The sequence below is a fragment of the Piliocolobus tephrosceles genome, chromosome 8 (genome assembly GCF_002776525.5).
Source record: "Piliocolobus tephrosceles isolate RC106 chromosome 8, ASM277652v3, whole genome shotgun sequence".
In the NCBI taxonomy this organism is placed as follows: Eukaryota; Metazoa; Chordata; class Mammalia; order Primates; family Cercopithecidae; genus Piliocolobus; species Piliocolobus tephrosceles.
The window spans coordinates 51582112-51606599 of NC_045441.1; the positions used below are offsets into that span (position 1 = coordinate 51582112).

Sequence of the window (24488 nt, forward strand, 5' to 3'; positions counted from 1 at the left end):
TTATGAAATAGTACAGTAAGTACAGGGCTGGCAAGGATCATCTTTTCAAGGCTTGGTTTACCAATCTTTGTTAGAAGGAAACAGTTAAATTAACTATGGTACGTCTTCTAATGGATACCATGCCCCTGTGTAATAAGGACTGAGAAAGCTCTCTATGCACTGACCTGGATCGATACTCTTGATATTCTGTTAAGCAAAAAGAGCAAGGTAAAATACACACACACACACACACACACACACACACAAAACCCATAAATACATAGAGTACACATTCATTTTAAGAAAGGGAGTAAAATAATAAGGTATATTCAGTTTTGTTTACATCTGTATAAAGAAACTCTGGAAGGAACAAGAAAGAAAGAAAAGCATTTACCTTCAGGGGATAAAAAGAAAGACAAGGACAGGAGTGGGACAAAGATTCCTCAATGTATACTTTATGTTGTTTTGAGTTTTGAGTCATATGTATTGCTTATTCAAAAGAAAAAGCTATAAGAGATAAGGTCAGAGATTTAATACATGAGGAAGAGTTGGCCAATCAAAGACAGAGAAACAGTTGTGGACATTCCTCTGGCTACCCCAGTATAGCTCATGCTCTCCTTAATCACCAGGGAGGCTACATGGAATTCCTTTATTCCTCTGGAATCACTCCCAAAACTACTAAGCTGCTTTTTAGCAGGATGTTACTGTTAATGAGCATGCAACAGCCATCTCCTAAAATCGCAGAGGAATTGCAGAATTCACATTCAGAGAATCCTGCCCACTCTTCTCTTCCCATTGTCAATGCTTCTTGCAGCCAACAGTGATATATGGCTGAAATGGCTTTTTGAATACCATTTTTAATGGAGGTGGCAAAGGAAGCATACCTGTTACAAAAGAGAAGCATTTTTAGCTAAGTGCTCCTTTGCAATTCTTACAAGCAAATATGTGAGCATCTGCTATATGCCAGATACCACAGTCAGCATTATGTGGAGGCTTTGAGAATGAATGGAGAGTCTGGGAGAAGAGAAGGGCATGTGTCAGGAATAACATGTATTAAATCTTCTTAAGAAACCAGAAAAAATAACTTTGTGTCATTATCATTCTGGATAGGGGATGAGGAACAGTGCAGACAAGTTAAATATTTGCTCCAGGGCATAGAGCTAAAATACATCCTTTTGATTCCAAAGCCCCTGGTTTGATTGTTGGTCTATATTTTTTAAGAGATGGGGTCTCACTATGTTGCCCAGGCTGGAATCAAACTCTTGGGTTCCAAAAATCCTCCTGTCTCCACCTCCCAGGTAGCTGTGAATACAGATGGGTGCCATCAACCCTGCTTCCCTGGTTTGTATCTCCCATGCCTCAGGGCTTTTGCAGTTACTGTTCCTTCCACCTGGATTACTCATTCCCAAGATATACACATGGCTCACTCTCTCCCTTCACTCAAATATCTGCTTAAATCTCACCTTATCAGGGAGGTCTTCCCTGACTTGCCTGTATAAAATTCCACCCTATCCCTCTGTTTCCTTATATACTTTTAAGTTTCTTCACAGCACTCATCATCATTAACAAAATTAATAAACAAGACATAAATATTGTGTTTATTTATTTTGTGTACCATCTCCCTTGACTAAAATGTAAGCTCTTTGAGGGCAGGGACGTTGTTCTGTTCCAGATGCTGATCTAGAACAGATCATCTAGAACAGTGCTTGGCATCTAGAACAGTGCTTGGCACATAGTAGGTGGTGGTGGTGGTGGTGTTGCTGTTGTTGTTTGAGATGGAGGCTCGCTCTGTTGCCCAGGCTAGAGTGTAATGGCACAATCTCGGCTCACTGCAACCTCCACTTCCTGGGTTCAAGCGATTCTCCTGCCTCAGCCTCCCAAGTAGCTGGGACTACAGGCACGCATCACCATGCCTGGCTAATTTTTGTATTTTTGTAGAGACAGGGTTTCATCATATTGGTCAGGCTGGTCTTGAACTCCTGACCTCAAGTGATCCACCTGCCTCGACCTCCCAAAGCACTGGGATTACAGGCGTAAGCCACCATGCTCAACTCAGCCTTGTAGTACATGTTTAATGCATATGTGTCCCTTTATTCCTCTTGAATCAACCCAATACTACTAAGCTGCTTTTTAGCAGAATGTTACTGACAGTGTGTGTAGCAGGAGTCAAAGGGGCCATCTCCTAGAACCACAGAGTTCTAGATCTAAGAAGGACTATAGAATTCACAGTGAGAGAATCCTATTCACTCTTCTCTTCCCACTATTAATGCCTCTGAAACCAACAGTGATATGTGGGATACCATGGGGAACTAGACCCTGCAGCTCACACTTCAGGCTTCACACTTGTGACTGAAGTGGCTTTGTGAACGTATTTTTAATTATTTGGTGAATGAACAGACTGTATGTAATGACCCATGGGTCACAATCTGTGCCTTCGAGGAGATACCAGTGATGGGGGACATGCATGGAGACACAAAACCAAGGTTGGCCAAGTGCTTTAATGGGGGAAGAGGAGGAAGCTATTCTATTTACTCAAGTGGTCAGAACAACTTCCCAAGAGAAGAGGCAGGGAGCTCTCCTTAAGGATTAGAGGGGTTCTGCAGGTAGAGAAGAGAGAAGGTTACAGATAGAGGAAAGAGGAACTGCAGGGAAAGGAAATGATGAGCTGACTGGTCAGCAAGAGGCCAGTGTGGCTGCTGAGCCACGGTGTGGAATGTGTGAGAAGGCCATGTGGGGCTGGACCTTGAATGACATGCTGGGGACTGTCACTGTCCTCCTGTCTGTAACAAAGGGACAGTCACATGTTTGAGCAGAAGCCATGATCTACTCTGTTTAAAAATATTGGTAACAGGGATAAGGTTATTCAGAAGAATAAATGCTGCCCTTTTCTGGGCACAGACCATGTGCCAGGCACATTATATGCATCTTCTCACTTCATCTTCCCAAAAAGCTTCCAAGGTAACTGTTATTCCCCTCACTAATAAGGTAGCAGAGCTGCCTACCAGCTTTGAAGATGCTCGAGGTCATGCAGATCATAGGATGAAACCAAGATTCATAGTCTCGATTTCCAAAACCCAAAGCCTGTAGTTTTCAGCCTGAGCTAGTGGTTGCCTAACTAGATGGTGTAGAGGGCCCATGAGGAGCTGCTCACATTAGAATCTCCGAGGAGTTGTTATAAAATAATACAGATTCCCAGACTCCATCTCTGGCAATGCTTACTCTCCCAGTCTGGCCAGAGGCCCTCAAATCTGTTCTTTTTAGAGCTCTTCAAGAGACTGATGCACATCTAGAAGTAGGAACCACTGTCCTTTGCCTTGCTGAAAGAGGGATCAGATATGGGGAACACTGGAGACAAGGAAGCAAGAGAAAACAGTGTCTTACTGGTACACAGATAAGGTTGTGAAAGTGTGAGTTAAGGTAACACTGGTGCAAAGGCAGATGTGAAGGTGAGTTGATGGTCTCAGAGATTCAAAAGAGAATTGACAAGACTGGTTTACAAAGTGAATGGAAGGAGGGACCCTGAGCGACTGAGAGATTGAGATGCTACTACACAAATAAAGGATGCAGGTGATGGAACATTTCTGGAGAGTTCCTCTCCTATGTCAACAGGCTAAATCCCACAGCTGCATTCTCTAGGGACCCTCTGAGCTTTAGCAAAGAAAAATTTGGTAATTCACCAATCTCACAACCAACAAAGAACAATCCCAGCCAGGGGCGACTTGGAGGAGGGAAGAGGGAAGGCAAACCCCAGAAGCGAGGGACTGCCACCTCTCTCTCCTGGCCCCTTGGCAGCAGACATCATTATTTGATGACTTATTTCTCAATGAGCAGGTCTCAGAATCTGCAAAACCCTGTTCTATGCTGTTCCAAACAACAGAAGTTGGCAAGTAGGCACAGAAGCTTATTTGCCATCTGGGTTACCTAGCCGGCTATAAAGATAATGAGATGACAATCAATGACCATGGCAGCCATATAAAAATAGGCCCAATCTCTTATCTTAGCTTCAAATGAGAGCCTGCCCATCATTTTCAAGGTTAGCTATAGCAGAACAAACATCCATGAAAAAAATCTCTGAGGCAGAGTTTAATATAACTGAAATTTATCACATAATCTGAAGACGTTGCTTCTTGAATTTTCCTTGTTCGACAAACACATTTCACAAGTCACATGCAATAATGTATGTCAATTCTTGGGTGGTCTGTGAGCTGAGAGGTGATGTGATGGAATTGCTTCTGCAGCAATGTCCCACATATGTGCCAGGAATTCCCTGCCCCGGGCCCTCTGCCGCACACCAGAGAATTCTTAGCACCAGAGTAAGCTGTTTGGCAGGGGTGGCAGTCACTGGGGAACACGGAGGTGGAGCTCCCTAACTCCCCAAGAAACCCAAAGCAGATTGAGAAATTGAGAGCTCACTGACAGACTGTTTCACTTTTTCTTCAGTAAGAAAACTTGACTCACTGTGGGAACAGAATCAGACTGCTAACGGGTGAAAGCCCACAGCCTGGGTGGCCTTGAAGCCCAGGCCAGCTCCACCAGCTCCTAAGAGATCCAGCAGGGACGGCTTCTAACAGTCTACTTTCTTTCTAAGGAGGGTATATGGACCCAGGAGCTGAATCCAGCCACTTGGCCATGACACTGAGCCAGTATGACCCTATTCCCTGCTCATGTCATCCCAGTTTTCATGGGAAAACCTTATGCGCAGGGAATTATAGGTACTTTAGATGTTTTCTTTGGCTCAAATTCACCCTCCAGCCTGCCATGGGAAGGCCTTGCCTTGCTAACAGAATGTCAAGTCTTTTTTTTTTTGAGACGGGGTTTTGCACTTGTTGCCCAGGCTGGAGTGCAATGGCATGATCTCGGCTAATCGTGACTTCCGCCTCCCAGGTTCAAGGATTCTCCTGCCTCAGCCTCCTGAGTATCTGGGATTACAGGCATGCACCATCATGCCCGGCTAATTTTGTATTTTCAGTAGAGACAGGGTTTCTCCATATTGGTCAGGCCGGTCTCGAACTCCCAATCTCAGGTGATCCCCCTGCCTCAGCCTCCCAAAGTGCTGGGATTACAGGTGTGAGCCACCGCACCCAGAACGTCAAGTCTTAATGGGGATTTAATTATCTTGTCTAATGGTACTGTGAAAAACCTCTAGGAGGAGATGACGGTTGCCCACACACTGAGGGGTTTCAGGCATAAGTATGCATAAGAGAAACCTGTGGGGTTTGATACATTACACATCCCCCCACTTTTCTGATCCAGAGATCTGTGGTAAGGCTGAGGAATAATTATCATAAATATTCTTCCCAAGTGATTCTGATGCTGGGATTCTGTAGATCAGGGTTCTGAGGCTCTAAATTTCATATCTGTAAAACAGGCACAAGCTATGCCTGCATGACCTGCTGCCCAGGGGAGCCTCCAGGGAGAGCTGTCAGCCACTGCATCTGCTGCCTAATTGGCACTTGGCCTCTTAAGAAAGAAAATCTTTCAGAGCATAACCATGGTGGTTGGCTTTTGAACTTGCCTGCTCGAGGCAAAAAGTTTATACAGTTCTGGCTTAACGTTTAGAATGTAGCTTTATTATTATTTTTAAGTGAACTTGAAAGTAGCTTTTCTTTCAGAGCATTGAAACCAAAGCTTTCTCAGTGACTTCATCAATGTTTCTTGTGTTCAGTCTTGAGACTTAAGAATTAGCGGCAGATGTATGGTACTTTGGGACAAGATTATTCCACGGAAACAGCTCAGTGAGCCATGAAGTTAGCTTCTAAGAAAAGGAAAGGAGCAGAGAGGGCAGGGACTTAAAGGCCATCACGTGGCATCATGGTTCCTTGAGTCAACAGCCGATCTTATCCATCTTTGTGGCCCAACTCTAAGCACAGTGTCTGGCTTAAGGCAGAGACTTAATATGCATTTGTTGAATGAAGGAGTAAAATTAATGAACACTATAATTTATATAAAATATTGAGAGAGCTGATTTCTTACTCTTACTCTTCTAAATTTCTTAGCCAGATATTTATGGTTACCTTCCCAGCATCCATTTTCATCTTCCTGCTTCCAATATTACTCCAAAATTTCCAATCATGTTATACAGGGTTATATGGGGTTGATCCTTTCCTGAATTCCAGTGGTGAGTCCTGATTGGTTTACGGCAGTCAGCACGTCGCTGACCACAGTGATAGAGTCAGAAATGGGTAACCTAGGTCATTTAGGACTGAGACTCAATTCTGAGACTTTGTTAGATGTGTCAAGAAAGCAGACTGTTCCTTTGCCTGTTGCTTTTGGATAAGAAAGCCACTGCCCTGATATTGTTGATAGCTACAGGGGGATCCCAAGGGAAGAACATAGTAAGAGTACAGTCAAATCTAGGAAAGCAGAGCCAAGAAAGGAAGAAATATACACTGGATTTTGGTAATGTCATTTGAGTTGCTGGAACAGTCATGTCTGAAGTCAGTGCCTCTGGACTTTTGGCTTAAGTCAATCAATGTGATTGAGAGTAGTATTCTGTTGCTTGCAGCCAAGAATAAAACTTAGAAACCGCTTCTTAAAATGAATCATTAGAAATTGACTAATTTTCTTTTCTTTTTAAATTAAAGTTTTTTAGAGACAGGGTCTCGCTGTTGCACAGGCTGGAGTGCAATGGTATGATCATAGCTCCCTATAGCCTCAAACTCCTGGGCTCAAGTGATGCTCCCACCTTAGCCTTTTTGAGTAGCTAGGACTACAAGGCATGCCACCATGCCTGGTTAAGACAAATTTTCTTGTAGGAATAATGCCATAATTGGGGCTAGTGCTTCATAACAAGAATCTGACATTAAATAAGGCAGTTATGGCCAAAAAACGTCAACGAAAACAAGGATATAGCTACTTACTTGTCTAATCATTGCAAATAATAAATTTTTAAACCAAGTCCTATGCTATGGCAAAAAAATATACTGTATCTAGTAAATATATGAGAGAATTGATAGTACTGAAAGTTGCCAGATTTTTAAAAAGTGTGTGATGGAAGAATATGGATTCCATACATGATATGATAATGAGTTAGACATCAGTATCTAAAATTAACCTCTCAAAGGATAATCTGTGAACATTTCAAAGAGAAAGGCTTGGTAATTCCTGGGGTTCAGAACAGGTTTACCAACAGTTTATTTAAAATAAGACAAATTCAATATTCTGAGAGCTTTGTTGGACTTTCATATCAGGAAAATGATATCATTTTAGCATATTTGGATTTTTTAAAAAGCATCTCATGAAGACCCTCAGATTCCTTCTCCTAGTCATCCTTCAAGACCCACATGCAAATCTGACTTCTATAGTCTTCTTTCCCAGGGGATAGAGGAGTAGTATTTTGTTACCAGAATTCATTTGCATTTTAAGTTTATTGGTTTACATCTGTCTCCTTGACTAGACTGTACATTGGAGGGAAGTATAAACCATACTTGATTCATTGTTGATTTCTAACACTTATCCTCTGACATTTAGAATGTATTTGCTGAAAGATTAAATGAATGGATGATATTCTTGGGAATAAGATGGAGTAGCATGAGCTTGATAATTCATATGTGGTCTAATACCCAAACTCAAATAATTCATGGATCCAGGATGACCAAAAGAGAGTCCTTCCTCACTGGTGGTCTGTAGGGCTTTGGTCAACACGTTTTTTGATGCCATGGATGGCATGCTCCCCTCACTTTCAGAGATCTACATCACTAGACGCCCTCAAAAGGAGCCTGGATGACTATCAGTTGGATATAATAAAGAGAAACTTTTGCAAGTAAAGTTTTATGATTATACAGAAAATTTTTTTAAAAACACAACTTGGTTAGATCCAAAAATCAAACTTAAAACTAATACAGAAGGGTTAAAATTGATATTGTTAACATGAAGTAGCAAAGATTTTCCAGCTTCCTCAAGACATAGAAGTACTTTTAAGAGATGTTATCGGGTGGCCCAAGGTCTCTTAAAAGAAGATGAATTTGAGCCAATGCCATCTTTTCGCTTCAGCAAAGCTCTCTGTGGTGGCATTCTCTCAACAAATATTTATTGGGTCATTAATGTATGCAAGGCCGTGTGTGAGCCAGTGTGCAAAGCACAGGAAGTCATGGAACACCCAATGCCTCTCACTACAGATATTCTGTTGATTTACTGTCAGAGCTCTTCACACTCCATTAGGAAACAAACAAACAAAAACATCCAATTACTAAGTCATTAGCACGGCCTTTCAAAACAGAAGATCGGAATGCAGAGCATTAGACTGGAAGGGCCCTTAGAGACCCAGCACAGCCCCATTATTTCACAGATGGAAGAACGGACTTATGTAACGAAGAACAAGGTGCCTCTGTATGTGCTGACAAGGAGAGATAAAAACAAGATGTTTGTGAAGTGAAACAAGCAAGCTGAAAGACACAGCGTAAAGCCATTTTTACACAACAACGAAAATGCCTAACATGAAGCACGTGCTTTTAAACAATCAGAAGGATCTGCCTCCCCAAATTCACAGAGTTCAGCAACTGGGAAAGGGGAGAGTTAACTGGAATATGGGGTGGGGAATTTGTGGATGTTGGGAAATTTTTACTCTCAGTTTTACATATTTCCCTAATGTCTGTCTTTTATGTAGCTCTGTATTGCTTTTGTAACAAATACATACATATATATTTATGTATGTGTGTGTGTGGCTGTATGTATATATTATATATCAATATATAATGTGTGTGTGTGTGTGTGTATACATGCACTTATGTATATTATAAGATTCTGAATAGAATGGACAAGTCTTGGACACACGCAGGCTGTGGGTTCCACTCAGAACGCTACCCCACTACTTTTTGTGAATACTTCACCAAGTTACTTAGCCTCCCTGAGCCATGGTTTCCTTACATGTGAAATAGAGATAGTAACAGTCCCCATAGGCCTAGTATGGTGGCTGATGCCTGAAATCCCAGCAATCTGGGAGGCCGAGGTTGGTGGATTGCCTCAGTTCAGGGGTTCAAAACCACCCTGGGCAACATGGCAAAACCCATCTCTAATAAAAATAGAAAAAATTATCTAGGTATGGTGGCGTCTATAACAGTCCCACATACTTGGGAGGCTGAGGGGGTAGGATCACCTGAGCCCGGGAGGTGGAGGTTGCAGTGAGCTGAGATTGCGCCACTGCACACCAACCTGGGTGACAGAGCGAGACCCTGTCTCAAATAAATAAATAAATAAATAAATGGTCCCCATCTTTGAGAGCTATGGTAAGAATTCAGGACTTGGCTGCTTGGTGCGGTGGCCAGCACAGGGCAGGCTCTTGATGGGGAGTGGTAACTCTGGCAGCTTCATTAGGAATGCTAACAACGATGGCAGAAGTGGAGCCTGAGCCAGGACCTGCGTCCCCTGGCTCTGGACACAGTGGGCTCCTCCTACCACAGTCCTGCCCTCTCTCACTGGGGAGTTCCCGAGTCAAGCAAATAGTACTAAGGAAAGGGAAGACAAGACTTAGGTGATGACAGCCACCTGCCTTCATGAGGGGAGCTAGGCGGGTGACTGATGATCAGGCAGGATCTGTTTCTAAGAGTCACCCTTGGTGACCAAACATGGTTCTTTACTATCTGTTCATTTTTCAGCGGTTGATGTCACATAATATTTTATCCTTAGAATGATTGGCCAAAAACATAATTCACAGAAATCAACACATTCTCATTTGCCAATCAACGGTGTAAAAAAATAAATAAATATAAAGCCCCAAACTGAAAGGCAGAGAGTCAGAAAATCCACCTGTCTTTTCCTAGCATTTCTGAAATGGGCCAGAGCTGGTTCTTGGAGCCCCTGGTAAGAGGAGGAGGCTCAGATAATCCTCTCTGACTAATCTTTTTCCTCAGCAGAAAGAAAGATTTGAGTTTTCAATGCTGTGAGGTGGGAACACTTGTGTGGACCACATCGCTGGCAAGAATTGTTCAAAAAGGCTGGCCTGCTAAAGACTTCTGGGGAGATTTTCATTTCAGGTACTCACGGTATGATTTCCATATTGGAGGCTGGTATTCTTCAGCATCTAGAATAGAAAAAAAAAAAAAAAAGAAATCCATCATCAGCCTGAACGTCAAGCTGTCAACGTGTGTCTTCTCTGGAGGAACAACAGTCTGTCTGCAATACTTGCATGTGGGTCTCGGGGAAACTCTCTTCTCATTTAGGGGGCAGTTCCAGGCACAGGGGAGGGGATATGCATGGAAACCTTGTGGACTCAGCACCACTTTCTTCAGCTCATGTACTGTGGCAGATCAATTGCTTAACAATTTTCATAGAGCCCAGTAAATCAAAAAAGATTTTTAAAGCAATTAACTTGATTGTAGCCTCTAGTAATCCTTTCAAACGGTATTTACTTAACTTGGCATAGTAAACATATAATTTATCTCACAGTTTCCAATCAGACCTTTAGCCCATTTATTAAGACTTGAGGGCAAGATGCAAAGCGGCAAGTATGTAGTATTAAATCTGTGGAGTTGTGCAACTCAACCAACTGAACTCCTAAAATACTCGATCTGACAGCAGAGACACTGATGATTCCACTGGAATTGCATTATCTCCTTGAATTAACTCCAATGTGTGACTTAGAAAATTTCCACAAACCTCTCAGCAATCAGAAATGTCAGACTGACAGAGTTACAACAAAGTAGAGAGGCTGAAATTGTTATTCATCCATCTAGGAAACAGACAATGAGAGAAAACCTGCTTGTTCAGTCAACTCAACCATCCCAATGCTGACAGCTGAATTTATAATTCTGATGCAGTTATTAGAGTCGTCCTGCACTCACAGCTAATAAGACCTTGGGAAACCATGCTCTAACTTAAATAGGAGAAAAAAAATCTTTTTTTGCCAAACTACAGAATGTTGATGTGGGGGAACCCTGAGAGTTTTCTAGTTCAGCACCTTTAGATACGGAAACTCTGTTCTCATCATCCTCTACCTCTGGTGCATCACACAGCCTGCCCTTAGACTACCCTTGTCCTTGTGTTCCTGTCCTGTTAAACGTTTCTTGAGATGGAGTCTCGTTCTGTTACCCAGGCTGGAGTGCAGTGGCATGATCTCGGTTCAATGCAACCTTCACATCCTAGGTTCAAGCAATACTCCTGCCTCAGCCTCCCGAGTAGCTGGGATTACCGGCACGTGTCACCACACCCAGCCAATTTTTTATATTTTTGGTAGAGGTGGGGTTTCACCATGTTGGCCAGGCTGGTCTTGAACTCCTGACCTCAAGTGATCCACCTGCCTTGGCCTCCTGAAGTGCTGGGATTACAGGCAGGAGCCACTGCACCTGGCTCCATTAGACTTTTCTGACCTCATTCATGAAGTAAGGTGGTTTGAGGATGTTTTTCCACCTGAGAAACAAATAGGCTCTTCATAAATAAAAACTAACTCAAGGGTGGTATTCTTCCCCAAATCCTACTCACTTGTGCAGCTTAAATTGAATTATTTCACAATTACTACCTTACTCTCTGAGGCCCACCATATCACAGTGCTCAGCTAAATGCCTCTCATGCTCATTTCATACAAACAAATCTGTGTTGTTAGGACTGAATTGTCAAGAACCTACAGAGGGATAGTCAGCCACCTAGGCACACACACAGTCAGTGCATTAGTGATGGTTTACCATGTTATTTAAACTGGGTTTTGCTAAATCAATGTGTCCATTAACTCTGAATATTTTTGTCAAAGTAAGAGAATAGTGTCTTATAATAGTGAGACTTTAACCCAAACAACCAATTAATTTCATCCCATAGGTGACATAAATCCATTTCAATGGGTTAACATGAGTGTTTGTTTACAAAGAGTATTCAAACAAAATTAACCAAGTTGCTGAGTTTACAAAACAAATTCTAGTCCCATTCATACATTGCCACCTCATCAGAAATGCCAGGCCCTTTGTTTTTGTTTTTTGCTTTTTTGTTTTGTTTGCTTGTTTGTTTGTTTGTTTTTTGAGACAGAGTCTCATTCTGTTGCTCAGGCTGAAGTGCAGTGGCACGATCTTGGCTCACTGCAACCTCTGCCTCCTAGTTTCAGGCAATTCTCCTGCCTCAGCCTCCCAAGTAGCTGGGATTACAGGCATGTGCCACCACACTCAGCTAATTTTTGTATTTTTAGTAGAGATGGGATTTCACCATGTTGGCCAGGCTGCTCTTGAATTCCTGACCTCAAGTGATCAATGTGCCTCAGCCTCCCAAAGTGCTGGGATTACAGGCATGAGCCAACGTGCCCCGGTTCTCTATGTTAAAATGTTGAAGCCATCTTCAAAAATATTTTTTCAAAGACAAATAGATACACACACACACACACATGATAGATTACACAGAAATGCAAATCCCTGAGATGCCACCTACTCAAAGCTGTAATGTCTTGTTATTTTGGATGAGGTTTATTTTATGAGGCAAGTACAACCTCCAGACCAAGAAGTGGTCAAACAAGTTCAGTATCTAGAGCACCGCCTTCTACATACTCAGGGAAGGTCTCAAGACAGAAGATGAAGTTCCCTTTCTGAAGGTCTTTAGTACAGTCCAGATGCTCCACTTGGATCTGCTAAGGTCTTCTTACCTAAAGTCAGAAGTTCAGCTAAGGAGACCTCTAGCTGTCCATTTGAGTCTTGTTGTTCTGTGGAAACCCTAGAGTTCTGTTTCGTCTGAAACACTGGCCCCTAAGTTAATACTCCTTTAGGCTGTGGGCTACATAAACAACCTAGTCCCTTCCAGATGCTCCTTGCTGGCAACATAACCTAGAGGAAGAAATTTACCTGCAGAAACTGGAGATCACAACATTTCCTAGTGTAAAATCCTTTCCAAGGCCTTCCCTGCATGTGGAATAAAATCCAGGCATCCTACTGTGGCCCATGGGTCCTGCATCATCGGGAGCCTGCCCACCTCTTTGACTCCACTGCAGACATTTTTCCCTTTTTTCATTTATCATCCAACTACACTGGCTTTCTATCTGTTCCTAGAACAAGTCAAGCTCTTTTGAGTCCTTGACCTTTACTCTGATGGACTCTGCAGGTGAAATGCCCTCCAATAGTTCGCTGCATGGCTCACTGGCTCCATTGCATAGGGCTCAGCTTGATGTCACCAGCCAGGGGCTTTCCCTGCCAAGTTCCTGTAAAGTGACCTTCCCTCTACCCCAGTCACTCTCCTCACAGAGAGCCGATTTTTCTTCATCGCACTATTGCCCTCTGAAATTATTTATTGATTTATTGGTTTGTTATGACTGGTCTCTCCTCTACTAGCCAAACTCCATAAAAGCAGGAATTTTGCTTCATTCGCTTCTGTGTCACCAGCCTTTAGATGGGTGCCTGGCGCATAACAGGCATTCAAAACAAAACAAAACAAACGTGCTAAATGAATGAATGAACTCTCAGGGTTCAAATCCTATCTCCGACAACTAATGGCTGAATAATTCGAAGGAGGTTATCTAGCTTCTTTTTTAAACAACCTCCCAATGCTCATCTTTGTAAAATAGAAAAAATAAAAGTACCTACCTCATAACCTATCTCTTAGGGGCATTGTGGGAATTTTTTTTTTTTTTTTTTTTTGAGATGGAGTCTTGTTCTGTTGCCCAGGCTACAGTGCAGTGCAGTGGCACAATCTTGGCTCACTGCAACCTCTGTCTCCCAGGTTCAAGTGATTCTCCTGCCTCAGCCTCCCGAGTAGCTGGGATCACAAGTGTCCACCACCGCACCAGGTTAATTTTTGTATTTTTAGTAGAGACGGGGTTTCACCATCTTGGCTGGTCTCAAACTCCTGACCTTCTGATATACCCGCCTCGGCCTCCCAAAGTGCTGGGATTACAGGCATGAGCCACTGCAACCGGCCACATTGTGGAAATTAAATGAGATAGTGTATATGAAATTATTGGGACAACATCCTGTCAATTTTTTATATTTTTCTGCAAGTTCTCAGCAGAGTCCCACTAATGTCATTGTTGTTATTGTTACATCACTCTGCCTTGATTCTTCCCAGGTGAGCCCATGCTGTTGTCTTCTCTCTCTTGACTGCAGCCAATGACTGTCTCTATTCTTGCCCCCAAGATCTGAAGCCTGTCATTAAGTTCCAGGGCTGTTGTCATGGAAGGTTTTTCTTTCCCATAAAAGAATTCATAGTGAGGGGCCATTTGTCATGCTTCAGTGGAACAACTATAATTACCTTGGCCTTAGAAATATGTTTCACAAACCACTAAAGCACACTGTTAGGAGGCCTTGGTCAAGCGTCAGAGCACAAAATATTTTTAATATGTTGAAACCAATCTTTAGTGCCTCCAACTCTGCCCAACCAACACATACACATATTTGCCCTAATTTCAAACAATACTTTTCAAAGATCAACTTGAGTCTCGGATAGACTGACACTTAAAAAAAAATAGGTTTTCAAGGTCATTTAGTTCACTTTGTCATTTGGCAAATGAGGAAAATGAAATGCAGAATGATTAAGTGGTTACCTCAAGGTCATAAAACAAGTTAGAGGCAGAGGTGAGAGCTTTGTCTTCTAGAGCTCTGACACATCATTCATCCTTACCAGGCAGTCCCCCCTAATTTACATATATTGAAATCAAGAAAACAAAATTATTATATGTTACATATGTTACTTCAATTCTTGTGAGGCTTAAAAGAAAAAATAAAATAAAGAAAGAAAATTAGTGGTGTGAAAAATTGTCATTAAGCCAAATGGTAGAACATATTCCATCTGTGCACACACCCCCATTGCATAAAGTCCAGGAGACACAAAGTACTGGAAATACTGACAAGATAAAGCATAATGCCTTTTGAAAATGTATTATTTTGTTAAACATTTTGAAGAAATAAGGAAAGGGGAGGAAGGAGAACAAGAAGCCCTGTATTAATTTTAAAAAAAGAAAAAAAACTATCCTTGAACTCAGAAGACAGTTACACATTTTTAGAAAGGAACAATGAATTACAAAGATCAGAGAGGCTTAGAAGGCATATTGCTTAAAAACTTTGACTAATATGTATCTAACCTTTAAAAAACATGTCACCCTTTTGACTCAGCAATTCTGTTCACGGGAATCTAGCCTAAGGTAGTAATTGAACGCATGTACAAAGATATACATGAACAAAATGTTCATCGCTGTGCTATGTGTAAGAGTAAACCTAAAAGCACAGAAAGAAGGGAGTGGTTAAATAATTATCAGAGACTTAGTCATGAAAATGACAGTTTGGGTTACAGCTTTGTGGTTGAGAGCATAGCCTCTGGAACTAGACTGCTTAGGTTTAAAACCCAGCTCTGTCACTTACTAGCTGTGTGACCTTAACCAAGTTATCTTCTCTGTCTGTACCTCAGTTTTTAAAATCTATACCAGGAGAGTAATATCATCACCCAACATATAGGATTGTCATGAGCACTGGATCGGTTAATATTTATAATGCTTAGTCTGCAAACAAAAAATCACAAATATGTTTTATTTCATGAAAGCCATGTGCAGGAGAAAGCTACAAAAGAAGAGACTAACAGAACAACAACAACAACAAAAGAGAGATTACTCCAGATAAAGAGTGCCATCAAAAAAATTCCTACTGAAGGATGGACATAACATAAATTAGGAGAAAAAATAAAATACAATGTGTAGTCTCATGCCTGGCATATGGTAAATGCTATACTAGCTGTTATTATGTACGTTTAATGATAAGAAACTATTTATGCTACATTGTTAAGTATTAACAAATCAGGTTATAAAATAATTTATTAAATATTATCTCATTTTTAATAAAAGGTTAATATTCATATACATAGAAATTATCAAGAAGGCAATAAACCCAATTATTAAGGCTTGCTATACCTGACAGTAAAAATAAAGGTGATTTCTACTTTTTCTTCTTTTGCTTACTTGTATTTTACAATTTTCTGTACATATTGCTTATATAAAAATAAAAAATAATGAGAAATAAATTTGTAGGAGTGCTAGTTTTTTTTTTTAAAAGTACACTGACTAAACAAATCAACACCTCAAAAATAAAGTAGATATAAAAAGACCCAACAAAAATAACTGTTGTAATAGCACATACAGCATGCACAGTATTCGTGCAGGAAGAGCTAGGAGTGAGACAAAAGGCAGTTACTTCTGCAGCAAAAGGCCATGTCTGATTCCCTTGGCCCTCCTTTAAAAATTCTGTGAAACAAATATCAATGAGTAATTCTAAGCAGCCTGGGAAGCAGGTGTCTCCTCTCATGAAAGGATGGGGAAGGAGAGGGGAAGATACAGATGCTTAGAAAATGATCAAAACCTTTAAAAGATGGGTAATAAGACCATTGAAATAATCCATAAAGATTCTGAACATGTTAAGAAGAGGAAAGAAAAACAGGTTAAAGGGGCCTGAAAGTGCAGGTTAAAACTTGAAAGCCACCTTAAGAAAACCTTATGTGCTAAAGTTAACTAAACCCCAAAAAGATGATGCTGCTGTTCTGGTCTTTGAGGGAAAACAAAGAATTCTGGGATTAGCCCACAGAAAGCTTCTCAATGTCTGAGAAAGACTAGGGGACAACCAGGACAATAGGGAATAGGTGGCATAAAAGCGCATCTTTCTGGATCAAGAGCACAGCAAAAATAAAGTCATACCTCTGCTGTTTCCACTGAACTTTAAAGTAATACACCATTGCTGAAAAACAGAAAAAGTCCAATAATTTAAAAATGTATACTGCAGAAAGCTCCCAACCTGTGGGGGAAAAAAAGGCACCATTAAGAGATTTGTGTGAATCCTTCCAGATTTTGTTCTGTGAATAGCTGGAATAAAAATTTACAAAAATGGTTTCATATCATACATACTGTTCTGCAATTTGCTGTTTGAATTTCATGATATTGCTTTAGCATCTGTCCATGTCAGTACACATAGATCTATGTTATTTTCTTTTTATAACTGTTGCTTGGACTTCCATTACATGAGGATAGCAAAATATACTTAATTCATTTATGTTATAATTTCTAACTGATGGACATTTAGACCATTTTCCACTTTGGGCTATGATATGGTTTGGGTCTGTGTCAATTCAAGTCTCATCTTGAAAACTGTAATCCGTACGTGTTGAGGGAGGGACCCTGGTAGGAGGTGATTGGATCATGGGGGTGCTTTCCCCCATGCTGTTCTCATGATAGTGAGTGAGTTTTCACGAGATTTGATGGTTTACAAGCGGCATTTCTTTCTTTGCTCTCTCTCTCCCTTGCCACCTTGTGAAGAAGGTGCTTGCTTCCCCTCCACCTTCCGCCGTGATTGTAAGTTTCCTGAGGCCTCCCCAACCGTGCAGATCTGTGAGTCAGTTACACCTCTTTCCTTCATAAATTACCCAGTCTCAGGCATTCTTTATAGCAGTGTGGAAATGGACTAATACAGGCTACTGTAAACAATGCCATACTGATACAGGTGCAGTATAGATTCGGGAAAGTTGAACTGCTGGGTAAAGGGTCTGTGCATTTTTTGTTTTAAAATGGCCTTGAAAATAAGTCAAGTCAATTGAAACTCTCAGCAATGGGTACAAGAATGTCCATTTCCCCATACCCTCCCTCACCAACACTGGGCTGTTATTAATATGCTCTTAATTTTTGATGCCTTAAGACTCAGTTAGAAAACTCACAGATGAGACTAAGAATGCATTTGCAGGGAAGCAAACGGAGACACAGAACGCTCCCGGAAGTGAACCTGTGGAAACATATGGCCGTGGAGTGCAGGGAACATACGTGAATCCACACATTTGGGTGGTAGCAGCTGGAAGGCTGTATTCTTCCAGGCATTTTTAGCTCCAGAAATATGTTGAGTTGATGGAATCACCTGAGGAGCAAGTGTAAAGGAATTTGGAGACTGATTAACGAAGAAAAATTAAAGAACACATGTGCTCCACTTGGCTAAGTGACAACTGAAGAGGAAATACCTGCAAACATCCGGGAGAGCCAGATTCCTTCACTTGGCTCAGTGGAGGATGACTAGACTCATAGAAAAACACAGGCAGAGGCTCTGGAAAATGAGAGGAGTCAAAGTTTCACTGATGTAGAGAATGATCTATTAAGGAAGTTGAAGATGACCTATTTTCTTAGAACATTTCAAATAAAGCTTTGTATATGGCAGCAGTAGATCATTTAAGAAACAGAGGAGAAGGACTGGGTTTCTCCCTGTGCCATCCCCTCTCCCAGAAAAGCCAGATCTGTGCTGTCACTTTTGATTTATTGATGCAAACATTTGTAAATGGGCTGCAGTAGGTTTTTTCCAGGGAAGTTGGGTGAAAACAGGTTTTTCAATCAGGCATGGAACAGCCTCACAATGAGACAGACAGTTCAGAATTTGTTGGGTGATTAGCTTAATGGGCCCAGAATGGGTTGGGATCCAAACGAAAGCAAACAACAACAGCAGGAGTGGGATGTTGTGTCTGTGCGCACGCTGCAATATGTCTTCGACACATACATTATGCCCACGCTTGAGTCCTTAGCAGTATGTCCTCACAGACAGAGTGCACGGCCTCTAGCTATGATCTTGTCAGGCCAGCACGGTCAAATGGTGCCAGGCCTGAGCTGTGAGACTACCTGGAGATCATCCTAACTGCTGCAAAACACCCAAATCTGAAGGCTGTTAGAGAGCTTGCTTGCTAATGCTCGTCCCCTGTGCAGGTTCCCTGCATTCCCCTGAGAAATTAGACATCCATGTATTCTCTTTGGAAACTCTGCTTGGGTAAGGGATGAAGGCCTGCTGTCGGTCTGACTACGAATCTCATATCAGGGATTTTTCTGTTTGAGTCCTACTTGCAGAGAATAGTTAGAAAGACAAATTCCAGGAATTATTGCTGGACCCTGAGGCTGGGCCCCAAAAACAAGGGAAGTGATTTTCTGAAGATGATGAAGCCATGGAGGGCCTTGGGCTGGAGTCTGTGGTCACTAGAGGGCACCAGGGCCACATGGAGCTTCTGTCTTGAGCCACTTATTCTGTGCACAGAGGCATGATGAGACTCTCCCATTCAACAGGTACTTATTGGATAAATGCAACAAGCCAGTCCTTGGGCACAATATGGCGAACAGGTAGAGAGGGCTTATGAAACTCTGTATGGTCTGGCCCCTGACCACCTCTCCCTGGTCATCACATTTGTCTCTCCTCTCACCACTCTGGCTTTTCTTTTGCTCCTTGAACACATCAAGACCACACCAGTCTTCGGGATGTCACGCAGTCTCCTCCCTCTTGCCTGCACATTGCTGGCTTCCTTATCATGGGATCTCAGCCTAAATGCTCTGGCTCCTCAGAGACATCTTCCTGGACCCGACAACCTAAAGCATTTCCCCAGATACTCTCTTCAATTCTTTGTAGAGCCTTTTCGCCATCCGAAACGTTTTGCTGTGTGGTTATATATTTCTTTAAGTTTTGTCTTCCCATGCTAGACAGATAGCACTGTGAGAGTAGGAACCTCATTGATCTTGTCCTCCAATGTGTGGGTCACCCTTAGCCTGTTGGGTACTTTTTGTGCATTAGAAAAAGCTGTCTTTTTCAGGCAGGTGTACAGCTTGGCAATTAGCACCTGTGTGTAGACAAGATGCTTCCTCTGAGGGGCAGAGCCCCAAACCAGAGCATGTGGCCTGGCGAGGGGAGCCCAGGCTGTGTTCAGCCCCCACTCGCCCTCTCAGCTAAGCACAAATGGCACAACTGAAGTGGCCATGACTGCTGTAAACCAGGACACAGCAGGTACCCAAAGTGTTAGACAAGTAAAAGACAGAAACTCAAAACTTGCATTCTTTTGAGGGCCCTAAACAAATAACAAGGCAACTGTAACATAGCAAGAGGATGCATACAAGGAGCATTGATGGTGGTAGGACTCCTCAGCCTTTGGAGGGCTGCATGGGCCAGGGGCAGTCAGGCTCTTCCCACACCCTGATGGATCACCTCTGCCTTGAGTAGTCCTGTTCAGGGTCCTTCAAGAGCAGTCTCAGAGGAGTGAAACCTAACAGCAAGGCCTAAAGTCCCCAAAGACAAAGAGAAGAGTAAGCTCTGTTACCACAGCACATGGAGCCCAGTCAAACAGGTAGGCTATTGCCTGGACATCTACTGCAGAAGCCCACAGTAAGGAGTGTCTTTGTGGATGAACGGGCTTTTGGAGGATACACAGGCTGAGGCGTGGCCTGCGGGAACCACAGGCAAGACAGGACATGGCACTGAGAGCCAGAAGTGGCTCAGCTTGCTGTCTGAAACTGGCTCTGCTATGTCTGGGTGGGTGGCCAGAGGGTGTTTTGGAGGGGTGAGGGATTATATTGAAGAAGTAAGTAGGGGCCAGATAATTAAGCATTTTACAACCATGCTAAGGACTTACCTCTTCTAGAGGGCAGGGAAAATGCAAGCAGGGATAATACAGAGTTCAGATTGTATTTGAGAAGGATCATTACAGTTGAGAGAGAAAGTGGACCGGAGGATGAGAAGATGGGAGAAAGAGAAGAGAAGAGGCAGTGAGACCAATCAAGGGACTGGTCAGTAACCGAGGAAGGTGACACTCATGATCTGAACTTGAATGGTGGCAGTGGCGAAGGAGAAAATGGGATGGATGTGAAGGACATGGAGAAGACAGAATCTACAGGACTTGATGATAAACTGGATATGGACAGGGAAGGAAAGGAGGGAACATGACTTCTAGCTTGGGCAGAGGAAGATGAATGGTTTTTGGCTTAAGCATCTTGATGGGTAGTGTTGCCATTCACAGAAAGGGGCAGACCAGAGAAGCAGGCCTGGCAGATGGCGAGGCTCTCAGCTTTTGCTGCTGGAAAGCGATGGCTGAGGAATGGCCAAGTGAACATCTCTAAGAGACTTGCAGTTCAGAAAAGAGGCCTGGACTGGAGATCCAGGAATGGAAACCCCAGCATACATATGGCAGCTGTAGCCACTAAAGTAGACACATGACACAGGGGGAACATGAGAGTGGGGGAGGGAGGCCTTTGACAGAGCCCCTAAGGAGCATCAGCACTGAAGGGATGAGAAGAAGAGGGAAAGAGGCAGAGACCAGAGCGATAGGAGGGAAACCCCAAGATGGGGTGACATGAAAGGCAAAGCACAAGACATTTAAAAAGGGGGAAGTGGTTAACAGAGGCGGCAGCTGCTCCAGTGAGATACGCGTGGGGAGAGCTGTTGCTGCAGCAACATGGGGGTTTCTGATGACCTTGCAATGGGGTATGGGAGGAAGCCACAGGCAAGTGATATGAAGGGCAAGTAGAAATTGAGAAAATAGAGCTTGTAAGAGGGAGGTTTGATGGAGAAATGAAAGCAAATGGTGGCAATATAGGGAGACAAGGGGTTGAGGGAGAGAAAAGACACAGGAGCTTCAATTCGGTTATCATCATTATTACCTTTGCCAAACCACTGGCCATGTCCCTGGTCTCCCTCTCTCCCAAGGCACTCTCCCCACTTGCTGGTACAAAGTGCAGATTTCTCACAGCCAGATGGAGATGCTTTCCTGGTGGACAATTACCTCCTTTATTATTCACACACCTCCTCCCCTGCTATTTCTTTGGAGACAACCTCACCACTACTACCTCTGTTCAACCTAGAGGCCTGTCTCTCCTCCCCAGACATTCTGCCTTCCAGTATCTCCCTGCCTCTTTACAAATTATTTTCATCAAAGGAATGTTTTCCTGGCCTTCCTCCAGAAGAAGCCCTTTGGGGTATTCATTTATTCGTCCAACAAATATTTACCCAGAGCTTACGCCCTAACTGGCACAAAACAGTGCACTAGACGTGGGTGCAGATATAAAGGCAAGATGCAGAATCTAACCACAGGAATCAGTTAGGAGAAGAAATAAGACATCAACTTATTCATTCATTCAATGAGCACTAACTGCCTGCCTGCTGAGTATCCAGCCCCTGGCCACATGTACACATCACCATAACACAAGGTAGAAAGTGGAGTGTTATAAGATCAGGGCAAGATTAGACCTAAAGTGCTGCTGGAATGGAGGGAGATTATTTTAATCAGTTATTTCTTAATAGTTATTCCTTTATTCATCTCCTTCCTGAAGAGGTTAGCTCTTAGAGAAGGAGACAATTTCGATGTATCCCCAGTCAGCTCTCCATTCTTGCCATTTAGAAGAGCCAGCATTTTCTCCTACTATAATGATATATTTTTTGGTGCATCTTGAGTTCATTGTGGGCATTTGTGTCTCTTCTGATATACAATGGTTGTGGCAGTGATAGACAAACCTCTCATTAAAGCAACCCATAGATCATGGCCCTGGCACTTTTATTCCTAGCAAGCCAAGAAAGATTTTTTTGGCCATAGCATATTCGGAGTCAAAAAGTCCTGAGGCAGAGATGGAAGAGAAGGTGGGGTCTTCCACTAAAAGTGGAAAGGAATTTTTAAGTGCCTGCTTATTCCAGATTCTGGGATAGGCCCCTTCCATACATTATCTGGGATCTTTACAACTTTCCTGAATCATCTCTCCATCCATTCATCTGTTCATCTATCCATCTAACCATCCAGCCATCCAACCATCCACCCATCCATCTACCCATCCATTCTTCCAGCAAATATTTATGTGCCAGGCACTGTGCCACAGGATAAAGATATAGCTGTGACCAAGGCAGGTCCAGTCACTGCTTTCAAGGTGCCTTCAGTCCAGCAACGAAGGCAAACGAACATCAAACAAGTGATTGTAAGAAACTACAAAAAGAGTTATGAGAGACAAAGTTTAGGGTGCCCAGGAAGCATGGAGCAGACACATCCCCGAAGGTATGTGTTTTTATCTCTTAGAAATGAGGGAACTGAAAGAGATGACAGTCACTTTCCCAAGGCCACATGGTTGGTGAAAAAGTAGAATTCAAATCCAGATCTGTTTGGCTCTGGAGTCCATTGATTTTTATCCCGATGTGGGGGATAAAAATTCCATAGTTCCATAGGGGGAATCAGCAGTACAGAAGCTAAAGTGAAATTTTCAGTTCTTTCTTATGTCTGGTCTGCTTCAATGATAGAACATGGTTTGAACATTGTAGAAAACAGCACTAGAGAATTAGAAAACACTCATGACATTATTTAATTTTCTGCCACCTTTTAGAACAAATAAAGTAAAATCTCACTGAGATGCCCTCCTCCCTCTCTCCCTCCCATCCTTCTCTCCTCCCTCCCTCTTTCTGTCCTCCCTGTTCTTCCTCAAGGACCCTCTGCATATCAGGTACTACGTGCAACTCTTTCCCAGATTTCATTATCAGTAGAGATACTATTGATCTCTATTCATAGAGATACAGTGCTCAGTGCTGGCCTGGCAACAAACGGGCTGTCTGACCTAGCAGAGTCATTTCTCGCAACTGGCACCGTTCATAACAATTGGTGTGGTTAATATAATTGTAGTAATTCATATCAAGAATGGGCATGTTGGCAGCCAGTCACTCTGGCCCATGCTTGCTACATCCTTGTTTGTCTTACAGGCTGAAAGCAGAGCCTGCTGCAGTGGAACTGGACTATCAGAGGGCCACCGGCTTTACCTCTACACGTGAAGGAGGGAGCTCCAGAGAGGGGAAAAGCAAGGAACCACAGAAGGATGAGAACAAGGCAGAACACCGTGCTCTCATCAATAACCAAGCAGAAGCCTGAAAGATGATGGTGGGTTTCTTGCCCCAGCTCCACTCCCAGTTCTGGGTGATTATGGGCTATTCCCTCAACCTTGACCCACATGGGCCTCAATTTTACCATCTGTGAATATAGAGACGGGGCTAGACACTCAGTAAGCACTCTCCTGGTTGGAAGCTCCAAGACACTTTCAATTCTCAGTCTCCTAGCAGCTGCATTCTCCCTACGCAGACCCTGTGATTGAAGCTGTTCAATGTGACTCAAAGCTCAAAGGCGGCATGTGGGTGCCAGCAGTTGTGGTGAACCCATCCTTCCTTCCTTAAGGAAACAAGTGCACCCTTTATGTGCCAGGGAATTACCTACATGTCCCATATATGTGCTGAGAATTAGTCTAAATGAGGACATGCTTTATGCTAAAATACACTCCTGGCCTGTGAGGGAAACTCAGGAGGTGAACTCCTGTCCTCTACCTTGTCCTGTATTTTCCCCCTGGGGAGGTGGGAGCAATTTGTCTCTTGGCTGTGTTCCAGCCCTTAGAAGCACTGTCCAGGTGGTACATAGTTGCCTTCCTGGTGGTCTAGCTCTGCAGCACCTGGAGGACAGGTAAATCTGCTTAATTTGGGGGCTCAGTGGTTAGCGAGCACACCTGGCTAATACCTTCCTGCCTGCCCTTACTAATGGAAGTGCCACTTTAGCCTGGGCCTGCTCTGCAATGCTTGATTTCTGTTTGTTCAGAACAGGACTGCTGAATATTGAGGCCCCCCAAGAAACCCCCCGCAGAAGGCAGTGTGCCTTTTCCTGATGATATCTTCCCCCAAAAGATTTCTGAATATAAAAACTTTTCATAACATAAAGGAAATGGTCAGATATTTACTCATAATACTTAATTCAAATAGGTATATATACCTGAATTCATTAATTCAGTTATTTGTACAAATTAAAACTTATGCTTAAAATACACAAATTTAGAAATATTGCTTTCT

General features: G+C 42.8%; 1 protein-coding gene across 1 annotated transcript in view; it reads right to left on the reverse strand.

Moving 5' to 3' along the window:
• CHN2 (chimerin 2) overlaps positions 1-24488 on the reverse strand; it is a 313595-nt gene that overhangs the window by 150653 nt on the left and 138454 nt on the right. Inside the window, exon 2 of the mRNA XM_023225955.2 lies at positions 9959-9997. Coding sequence (XP_023081723.1) covers positions 9959-9997 — 39 coding nt within the window. The remainder of the gene's footprint in view (positions 1-9958; positions 9998-24488) is intronic.